This window comes from Botrytis sinoallii (assembly GCF_014898435.1).
Source record: "Botrytis sinoallii strain Bc 23 chromosome Unknown BSIN_003, whole genome shotgun sequence".
Lineage (NCBI taxonomy): Eukaryota > Fungi > Ascomycota > Leotiomycetes > Helotiales > Sclerotiniaceae > Botrytis > Botrytis sinoallii.
The window spans coordinates 2,256,668-2,267,935 of record NW_024066030.1 but is presented as its reverse complement, the minus strand read 5'-3'; the positions used below and the strand labels follow the sequence as shown (position 1 = coordinate 2,267,935).

At 43.3% G+C, this 11,268-nt stretch overlaps 2 protein-coding genes across 2 annotated transcripts; one reads left to right on the top strand and one right to left on the bottom strand.

Moving 5' to 3' along the window:
- Nucleotides 1-4,608: 4,608 nt before the first annotated feature.
- EAF02_002363 (uncharacterized protein) lies at nucleotides 4,609-7,090 on the top strand (the record flags this gene model as incomplete). Its single annotated transcript, XM_038898411.1, has 2 exons — nucleotides 4,609-5,880; nucleotides 5,972-7,090. The coding sequence occupies 2 exons, from the start codon at nucleotides 4,609-4,611 to the stop codon at nucleotides 7,088-7,090; spliced, it is 2,391 nt and encodes a 796-aa protein (XP_038762103.1).
- A 2,723-nt stretch (nucleotides 7,091-9,813) lies between these two features.
- Nucleotides 9,814-11,249, bottom strand: EAF02_002362 (uncharacterized protein). The gene is made up of 2 exons (XM_038898410.1): nucleotides 11,008-11,249; nucleotides 9,814-10,742 (listed from the first exon to the last, which is right to left on the bottom strand). The coding sequence occupies exons 1-2, from the start codon at nucleotides 11,190-11,192 to the stop codon at nucleotides 10,109-10,111; spliced, it is 819 nt and encodes a 272-aa protein (XP_038762102.1). The 5' UTR covers nucleotides 11,193-11,249; the 3' UTR covers nucleotides 9,814-10,108.
- Between the last annotated feature and the right edge of the window lie 19 nt (nucleotides 11,250-11,268).

Here is an 11,268-nt window from a genome sequence, read left to right as displayed (position 1 = left end):
AGAAACGCCTTATTGGCAGGGCTATTGGTTGGATGCAATTCGAAATCTATTCAAGGATTCCACGCCGTCAGACTACTGGGGTCATCAATTTGGGTCGTGTGCGAGCAAGCAAGTAAACCCAGCCACCATTTCCCCAAAGAATTATTTTCAACCAATAGAAGAATGCGTCAGAGCTATCCAATTTTTGGGAAAGGAAAGCGAATGTTTTGGAGAGAAACGAGGTCAAATTTCGGAGGTTTGTTTAAACAACGCCAGTTGCCAACAACTACCAGCATCATCAACATCGTCATTTCAAAGATTTCTAGAAACGTCAACAAAAAAGTCAAATCGAGTTCAACAGGCCATGCTGAGAAGGGTTTCATATCCACTTAAATAATCACGCTTTCTCCATTCCCACGTTTCCCCGAACAGTCCTCATTCTACCCGGTACCCATCCCATCCCATCTTATCCCATGCTTCTCATTCCCCTTCCGCCCCCTCCCTGAACTCTTTTTATGATCCGAGTTCTTACTACCCACCAGACCACCTACATTTAAAATACAAGACCCATGAGGATTGGTCGCCGCCTGAAGGAAGTGAATTTTTATTCCTAGGAAAATTCCTAGTTGACATATATGTAACTTGGCTTAGAACTGCGTGTATCGCAACATCGCCTTATCGATATTGTTGTATTCAAAGCCGAGAGTTGTTAAACATATTACCCACAATCCAAAGGACAGCAGCACAATTGAAAAAAAACACAACAGATGTTAGCAACTTACGAAATCCGAGGCAATAGATCTAAGTAGAACGAATCCTATCATCATACAGTTGAAAATAGAACAATTTCGATGGTTGTATGTTTTGCGCTTGCGACAACTTGATGACAATAGCAATACAAAACACCACACAACACAACAAAACAATCCCTTACGAACGAGGAGGACGATTGTGCATCGCAATTTGGCCTCTAGGTTTTTAGTTTCGAGACTTTGGACTTATCTCTTGGGATGGAATATTACATTTTATAATCCGTTTCTTTTGAAATTTTGTATGGAATAGGAGGAATAAATCCGAGGTTTCATTGCTTACCTCGAGACGGAGGCTTCGCTGACAGGACGGCAAGGCAAGGCAAGACAAGGCAAGGCAAGGCAAGGCAAGAAGAAGGTTGAAGCAGTGTCGCGGCATCGGAATCGGAATTGGTAGCTCTAGTCGGCAAAGCGCGTGGAGAGTAATCATTTCAATTCGATCGAAGCAAGGAGGAAGCTAAAAGGAAGAGGAAAGGAAGAGAAAAGGAAGTACCTAGTCAAGGCTCATTGGATATTCTGTCGTCTGTAAGAACACCTTTTGATACCCACTTTGGGACTCTCTCTTTGATTTCCATCTTCATCACCATTCTTACCATTCATTACTCATCAAACTCTTTTACTTTTTACCACTCTGCTTAGATCTCTTTTTCGTTATCAAAGTTTTCTATGCTACACTTATTCGCCGTTGTACACCTCCAGCGACCATTCTTCTCATCTACCTCTTAACTCCATTACCCTTTCAAGGACGGTGGTCATTGTTCCCGTACTACTTCACTCGCTCACGTCACTCTTCGACAATGGTCCTGGGCGTTTCTTCTAGTTCCAGTTCCAAAGATAGTCAAACTGCATCGGTGCTCTGAGATTTGAAATTATTAGTAATTTGTCAAATCCAGAATACGCTACCTCCCAGACTAGAGCTGCCTCATTCACGCTTGACCTCCTTTTTCTTTTCCTTGGTCATTACATCACCATATTGAATAAGCTAGAGTTTTTTCCTTGGGAGTCAGGCTATCTAGTCGTCCAATTCAAACCACACCCGAGACAATTCCATTCTCTTCCAAGTCATAACACAGATCACATTTTGAGGGAGGGATTGGCTCATCCACTTTGTCGCATAGTAATTCAATCCATCGCATGAAAAACTCCAAAAGAATTTGAACTCTCGCAACCACCTGTCGAACGCGGAAACCAAGGGCTCGCACCGTATACGTCTTCCTGCACGCAATACGAAGTTCACATGAAACTTGTGCTGTTGACTATAGTTCTAGAGTATATTCAAAAGTGCATACTAGGCAGATATTGGTTCACGATACTGCCAGACGATCATCGGCATTGAATTCCAAAGTGCGAAGTACCAACTTTACAGTCCTCTTAGACTCGGGATTTATTACATCTGAGAGTTTTCCAATCGCTATTCCGATATAATTTTCAATTTAAACGAATTCCGCAAGCTATTTCCAAGAAATCGGTATCTCAGATTGAATTTCAAGAATATTGGCAATATCTTGAGGCTCAAGCGAAGTCCAGAGTCATTCCTTGGCCAAAAAACGGACTGCCCCTAGCTACTTAGGTAGCTTAACCACGTCTATCCTTCTGACCCAATCAGTAACGCAGCGCCATCCCAACAGGTTGCGGAGGCTTAATACGCCCAATCAGAGAATTCAATCAACCAATAGAGTCACCCTCGCCATTTAGCGTTTTATGTAGATGCCGTGGATTTCTTAGGCGACCTCTTCCACCAGCTTGAAGATATAGACATATTCGAAGGGCAACGCCGGTAGAAACTAGCCTAAATACGAGGGCTATCTTGTTATAGTGTCCTATTGATCAGAACGTTTTCAAGACGGGGAGTGCAGCTTGAGAGAAAAAAAATCATTCGTCACGATAAAATTGTCGGCGGGCCATTCTTCGCAACTCTAAGAAAGACCCAGCCACAACAAGTACTGTTAGTCGATTTCAACTATTATCTCACGGAAGAGTTCAAGGTGGCTATTGCGGCCTCTATCGACCATTTTCGTGCCAAGATTGCAGTTGTGGTCTACAATCATTTTAAGTGAGAGACATCATTGTGCACCCAGCATTTGTCGAGGGAGGGCGATACTCTTTGGATCGACAGCATCAACATACTCACTGTGTCGCTTGAGTTCGTTTTAAAAACCCTCTGTCGCTATTACTAACTGTTCAGAATCCACCAGTTGGAATATAAGATTACTTGGATGCGCTCTTAGCGAGACAAGTTCAGTCATCGTCACTAGAAAAGTATAACGCCAACAATTTCCAACAAACATTGAGAACGGCGCCAATATCGACAATCTCCAAATCTCGATCCGAACACCACACAATATCATAATATTGATTCAATTCTTACGTACCGACATACTTTACCTACCTATCTATCGACGTACTATCAATTACCTAGTCACCAATCCGAATTTCGGCATCATCTTATTGTCTATCCACCGACGATCATCAATTATTTCTCTTCCTCTTTCTTCTCCGTTGGGACATTCCGTGACACAGCTGCACCGTCCTAGAATTGATCCAAATCTCAATTTGTTACAAATCCATCATCTTCGAATCATCAAAGTCGTCGATGTTCCACGATTTCTCCATATATATCATTACTATTTTGACACCTGGGTATAACGATAAAGTGTTCATATTCCAACTTACGGAAAGGGCAAGACACACTAAAGGCGGACACTTTCTATGCTTGATTTTTTTGACAGAAGGACACGAGTACCCAAGAGTGGTTGAAGAAAGTGGAAATCACCCGGAACGAATCATACCCTCGTGCCCGTCTCTCTTTCTTTGCCCCTCTAACCCAGGCATTCCATTCTGCAGGGAAAGGGAGTTTTGAGATCCCAGTTCCATCACAACGGTCAAGCCAATTTAAAGGACGAACGATTTCCAATCAACCCTACGCAAGTTTTGAGTTCTTAAATACCTGTTTGGGACTAGCAGATCTTCTACCTCTATTGCTATTGGCGTGTTTCGAGAAACTTTGGCTACTAGCTTGGAGATTGAGAGTTACTACCCAATTCAGTTTAACACCACACACACACACTCTCTCTCTCTCTCTTACACACGACTTAGTTACTGGGCTCACCTCACTTATTAGCTAGTACTTGACTTGGTCAATTCGGAGAATAAAGTATTCGGACAAACTTTATACACAATACGTTTTCTGGGTATCAATTCGATACTAAGTGGGGAATTGATTCTTTCGGTACTAGTCATCTTTTGCTAGTGAGAAAGTCAATCGTCTTTCAGTCTTTCGGGTCGTTCATCCACCAACTCTACTTCCCACATCCTACTTGCCAAGCATCGGGAACCTTTACCCTGGGGACTTTAAAGAGAACCAGCTTCCCCTCATTCCTCCACTTTCGACCACAACATATTTTTCACTTCTCTTCTTCCCTCCCCTTTATCGATAGAATCTTAATTCCTTCAATTCTTCACATCCAAGCAACTATTTGCAGCTGGGCTGTCGCAAAATATAGATTACATTCTTAACAATTCGGTTGGCATACAACTCACAACTCACAACTCACAAATCATAACTCACAACTCACAACTCAAACTCACAACACACATAGCCTGACATTGCTTGTGCTCCAAATGTCGTCCTCTTTTCCTCAACGCATCAGACCTGCACCAAAGCACCAACAGGTCTCTCGAGAAGAGGATCCAAATCATCATCAGACTGTTCAACCTTCACCAGCAGCGAGGACAATTGATCGTTCACTTCGTTACCCAGGTTTGTCAGAACAAGATGCTCTGAATCGCCTCGACGCTCCCACAAATACGACAGCTTCATATGCACCAGGCAAAGCACTTCGTCAAGTTTGAGCGCGATTCTCAACACTGCATCCCCATTACCGCCTTTCCCTACCATGGACCGCAAGACGATCGACTTATGGGAAACACCAGGAATCATTCTCCCCCTCCAGCTGGAAAAGACACTGGGGTAACGCATTACACCAAACAAGCGGCGCGAATCCATTCATCTCTTCCAGCTGGACGAGACGCTTCGGGAGCACACACACCAACAAGCGCTGGACCAGATCATTCTTCCCGTTCAACGGCTTGGGAAAATACACTAGAATACGCAATAGAAAATAGATTTCCGTGGCCTAGCTATCACCCTCAAAGTGTTTCAGATAAGTCCATGTCTGAACGTGCACTGCCAGGTGGCAGATCAGATTATCCCTCCCGCCCAGCGGATTCAGAAAACCACCGAGCATATGCATCAAATAATGAATCGCAATATCCTCACAATGCTACCCAAGGTGTTTCTGAGAACCGCACATCGCACGATGCAAACCGTGCCCATCAAGGTGTCCCAGATGATCGCGTGTCACGTCGCACAAGCTATACTTCCCAAGATGGTCCAGACAATCGCACCCCGCACCACCCAAACCCCCAATTCCCTGCAGTCGGACCACCTGGCCCGTACAGTGTAGCACAACCTTGGGACTCGAGCACTCGTGCATCTGCATACCAAGAACCCTATCGTCCCTATTCAAACAATGGACCACATTATTCTGGACAGTATCAGGAGCCTGTTCAAGATGGCAGATCCATGCCGGCAGGATACGATGCACCTCCTCACCATTCTTTCCCTGATGGTGCAGGCTACTCGCAACCTCCTCCTCCTCCTACATATCGTCACCATTCTTATCAGGATAGTAAAGACTACCCACAACAGCAACCCCCTCCTTTAACTCGCCACCATTCTTTTAATGATGAGAGAGGCTATCCGCAACGGCAACCCCCTCCTGCGCCTGCTCATCATTCTTATCAAGATATCAGAAGCTATCCACAACAGCAACACCCTGCTGCACCTTCTCATCACTCTTATCAAGATGGCAGAGGCTACTCGCAACAGCAAACCCCTCATCCACCTCACTATCCTTATCATGACGGTAGAGGCTATTCGCAAGATCAACCCCCTCATCCATCTCACTATCCTTATCATGACGGTAGAGGCTATCCGCAAGATCAACCTCCTGCTGCACAACCGCCTCTAAGACAGAGTGCTCCTAGGCAAAGAACCGCAATCGCATGCAAATATTGCAGAAGACGCAAGGTATGATCAGGGTCTTCCTTCTAAACAGTTCAATCTGAGATGTCATAAATTACTAGAAAAATAATCAAAACAATGCTGACGTCATGAATAGATTCGTTGCTCAGGTTTTACTGCTGATGGCTCCGGAGGTCAATGTACTAATTGTGCCCGCTTCAAACAGGAATGTGTTTTCACTCCTGTATCCTCAGCACAGGCATTTGTACCTCTTATTGCCCTGACTGAAGCGCTTAATGGCAGAGATACGCATCCGGGTGTTTATGGTGCTTACGGCCAACCACTACCAGGTGACCCCGCGAATCAAAACCGTACAGAACCGTACCAAGGATATCATCCACAGCAAGCCGCGCCCAGGCCACCAATGGCACACTGTCATCAACAAATGCCACAGCAGGTCGCCCAATATGCGCCCCAACATGTGCAACAGCCAATTCCCCAAACATATCTCCCACCTATGAACAGATCGCCCCATGATCGGGATACCTTGCCTTCTCCGACAGGCTCAATACCCCAACAAGCACCTCAAACACATCTCCCTTCTTTTTCGAACAGATCACCATATGATCAGGGTGCTACTTTACCCTCTCCGACAGGCTCATTGGATTCTCAAAAGCGTAAGCGCGAGGCAGATGAGCGCCACTTTGCTAGAGCGGCGCCATCTGCCCCTAGTCAATTCTCTGGATACGACCGAGACAGCAATGCTCCGTACCGCATACCAGGTCTTCAGGAACAATATCAGTATCGTCCCTCCGTTCCATCCCCTCCTACTCGCCAATATGGATATCAACAAGGAGAGAATGTTACGGCCCGCCTGCCAGCATTGCAAGATGGACAACAATATCGTTCATCAGTTCCATCACCTCCTTCCAATCAACAATATGGACATCATCAAGGAGAGAATGCTCTAGCATACCGACCTATGGAAGATGGCCGACAGTCCACCCAATGGGCCTCGGTAAACTCGAATGAAGCACCACGAAATGACCCCTCTCCCAATGGTTCATCGTCATCGTTTCATTCCCAGAATGCAGGCGGCAATCACCAACCTAGTCAGGTATCTCCTCATCGAGCCGAGTCTTCTCAGTTTCCTCTAGCATCCCCTGCTAGAGAAACTGAACGTCCTAACCAGATGAACATCGCAAACATTGTGGAACGCGATGACAACGATGTTGACCGAAATATGCTCAGACGTTTGGGTAGTAATAGGTCTTAAAGACTAGTATCTGAATTTCAAAAAATTTCACACATCAGTGATTTTCTTCATGAAATTCTTCTTTTCTAAGGGTTGCCTTGTGGTGCGCCTAAGAAACTTTATTGCTAGAACTAGCTAGCTGATCATTATTGTATATTGATCTGAATATTTTATTATATAGTATTCCCAAGACTGGAATATATCCTTATTCGCATATTTTTGTCCCTTTCCATAAGGAGGACTTGTCCCCACCAGAACTTGAAATGTTCTTATCTTGTATTCATTCTCATTTATTCACAATTATATGTTTTTTTTTCCACATTGTCAACCTCCCACGATACAATAATACTCCCAGCTTTGGGAAAGATGCAAGTAACGGAGGTTGTTACATTCTATTTACGAAGTCCAAGAGAGAACGAACAAAACCCTCATATCAGTGAGGTCTTTTACCTGGGGATCGGAGTTGGTTGCCGGTTTCGAAAATAAATAGAAAGGGATAGGCTTGCCTCACGGCATCATTATTTTTCAGGTGTTATCTCGGATGCTTTTTGTTTGGGTATTCCCAGGGTGGACTCTCTCAGGAGGTATGGAAAGGGTGGTGATTTTTTCAGGTTTTTTGATTGTTATATTTTTGTTCTGGCACACATTGTCGGAATTTTCTATTGCCAACCCTCGGAACTTTGGATACTCCTCTTGGGTATAGGCACAGCGCGGGGGTGATTGACCACGCAGTACCTTGGTTTTCTTATTAGTCTTGCATATATAAAAATGGGACGTGTGAGATCCTTATCAAATCTCATGGATTGAAGGGGTTTGGCTTGGTGTATCGAGTTTTTGCATGGATTGGAATTTTGCATGGGTTTGAGTTTATATAAGCTCCAAGGGTTGCCACATGAATGAATCATTAAGGGCGTGGATTGGATGTTTTTGGATGGGGGTCCAAATGGATTCATGATATGAACTATCGGACATGGTTGCCAGCGATTTGTTGCTGTCTCATCTGCGAAAGATGGAGCAGAGCATACACAAAATACGTTGTTTTTTTAGTTTACTATAAAAGAAATAAAAAAGTTTGAAAATATTTTGAATGGTTTCTTGTGGTTGAGTGTGTATGTGAGTGTGATATGAATGTAAATATGATGATATATACTAAGTACCTATGTGTATACATGTATACATATGAGATGTAAAATAGTCGAGCGATTTTCGGTCTACCTATCTATGTATGTATGGCTCTTACTCTAACTACCTCGATAGGTATTTATACCTTTCTATTTCTCAGGATGAAGATTCTTGTCTTTAATAGTGTTTTTTTTTGTTACTATTTTGCTTTCTGCTTTCTGCTTTCTGCTTCCGATTTCGATTTTCGATTTTCTGCTTTCGATTTTCGATTTTCGATTTTCGACTTTCTATCTTCAATCTAGTTATACTCTTTCTTTCCTCTCAGTAGATGGGTAGGTAGATAGATGAGTAGTATATTCTTATGAATTATCTTATTTTATCTGTTCTCTGGTTTTTAATATTATGTTTGAGTTGAGTTGAATTGAATTGAATTGAGTTGAGTTGAGTAAGTTGGATTGAGTTGGGTTGAGTTGGATTGAGTTGAAGTGAGATAAATTAGGGAATATATAATTGTGATATGATTTTTTTAAGGGATAAGAGGTTTGAAATGGAAAGAAAGGATATAAATGTAGATTGGAAGTTTATGTAAAGGTAGGTATGTATATAAGTATATGGAAGGGAGGTGAGGTTGGAGATTATGGTTAAAATGGTGTGGATGGAGAGATTGGATGGAGAGATTGGATGGAGAGATTGGATGGAGAGATTGGATGGAGAGATTGGATGGAGAGATGGATTGAAATTGGGAATTAAGTTAGAATGATTACATGAATAAATAGATGGATGAAGAGATGAATAGAGAGATAGGTAGTTTAAATGGATGAATGGAGATACTTGTGATGATAGAAGTGAGAATGAGACGGCATGATATGGGTAGTATTCTGAAACACTGCGATTGGGATGGGGATTGGGATTGGGATTTTATAGGGAGGTAGGTAGGTAAAGAGAGGTGAATAGGTGTGGATGGGTTTTGGGGGTTGGTGTTAGGACAATTGGAAGATTGGATTATATGGTGGTTTTGGGGGTTTGGGTTAAGGGGTATGGGTACTGGGAATGTGTGTTTGTTTGGGTTTTTAGGGAGGAGGGAGGAGAGGTGTTTTGGACTGGGTGGTTGGATGGGTGATACTATAGGTGATGAGGATGGGGAAGATGGGATGATAGAGTATTATAAAGGACGAGAGGGGACGATAGGGATAGAGGTTGATAATGAATGATTATTTTATAGTGAAATGGGGTATAAGGTACAAGATTACTATAGAAATTGTAAAAGTATCTTGGGAGGTGAGTTGATTGGGATTTCGGATTTCGGATTGGAAATGGGGGTGGGGGGTAGGTAGATAAGTTTGTAAAAAGGTAAGTTATATATTTAGTAGTTTAGATTATATAAATCTCTATGTATACTACTAAAACCGTCTAACAGATGTCGCGTCCATCTCGAGATCGGATTTCTGATTTTGTGGTACGGGTGAGATTAGGATTAGATATTAGGGAGAATTATATTTTTCTTTCAGGAGAAAGATCATGAGAGGGGGAATCGAAAGGTTGGTGGGAACTTGGTGTGTTGGGATATGATGTATGTACTTGTCTGTAGGTATGGAAATGAGAGATTGGAGGGAAAGGGTGATGGTGTTTAGGATGTCTATCTATTATGTCTGGGTATGTGGGAGGATTTCTTCGAGAATATATTCTTGCACTTCGTAATCTAGCTTCCAGTACTCATTTCAATTTCCTTTCCAACTATTCATCATCTCCCTCGGCTTTTTGAGATTTGGCCGCCACAAATGATGCTTTACAATTTGACACCTCTCGCCATGAAAACTGACCTCTTCATATCTTTTCTTCCCCCCTCAACCCCAGTTCCGTGAAACACAATCCCCTTCCCCAACACCATATATCCAAAATCCGCACCTACACCTGCATCTACGAAATCTTCTTGATTTCCTCCTCGGAAAATCCATGATGAGTAATTGTTTCCTTCGCTTGTTGAGCTTGTTCATTTAATTCCTCGTGATGTTGATGAGCATGAGCATGATCATGACCATGCTCCCCATGAGCATGAGGATTTCCATGCCCATCATGACTTTCAAAATCCACCACCGCCAAAATCCCACCTTTCTTCAACCTCTCTCCAATCTTTCTCGCCGCCAAGGACGGGTTTGAGAAATGATGGAATCCCAATCCCACAACCGCAATATCAAATTGATAAAGATCTTCAATCTCCAATTCCGGAGCCGGCTCGGAGGAAAGCAGGTTTCCTTGATGAGCAAACATTTCGGATGGAGAAAGTCCTTGGTTGGATGCGCGCGCGTTGTACTGCGATACCATGGAGGAAGAGAGATCGATACCGATGGCGCGGGTGATGGTGGGGAGTAGAGCACGGGTGATGAGACCGGTGCCGCAAGCGTAGTCGAGGAGCTTGACGGTATGCGCTGGGGGAGAGGTCTCGGTGACCCAGTTGGCCCCGATGAAGGACATGGTGCGGTCTTCTTGGATGATGGAGATTAGTTGTTCCATGGTTTTTTGGAGCCGCGTGTCGTAGGTTGAGGCATGCGTGCTGGGTTGGAGTTAGTGGTGATTGTGATTGTGTGAGAGAGTGAAGGGGCGGATATATGTATAGTAAATGCAGGTAATCCATAATTGTAGGAGAAGGCAAATCTTCTCCATCTCGTGAACACTGGTTCGAAACAAGAAGCAATAGTCCCAGCGCTTGCCAGAGCAAAAAATCTTCATCCCACAAGACACAAGACATGGGACCAGGGCATGTAAGAACAATCCCATTTCCTCATCAAATACTCTCCAACCCAACAGGTAATACGTACTCCCAATGTTCTCTATTCTTCTCCGTCACATCCCCATCATGTGTATGCTCCGACATTTTCAATCCAGAATTCTCAAAAGCCTCAATTCTATACTCAAATTTTCTAATCTCGATCCGTCTCAAATAATATCCGAGAATCAATGATAATAAAATGACAAAGAGGATATGATAATAACTTCTAATCATAAATATCTATTCTTTCCCACAAAGAAAAAAGTTGCAGGACACCGGTCGAATGTTCGTTATATTTATATCGTAGGTT

Bases quoted from the DNA above. Each gene is read 5' to 3' on its own strand.
- EAF02_002362 (XM_038898410.1), bottom strand. From the start codon at position 11,192: ATGATTAGAAGTTATTATCATATCCTCTTTGTCATTTTATTATCATTG. The intron at 10,743-11,007 runs GTACGTATTACC...ACTCCAACCCAG, and splicing joins AAGAATAGAGAACATTGGGA to CACGCATGCCTCAACCTACG.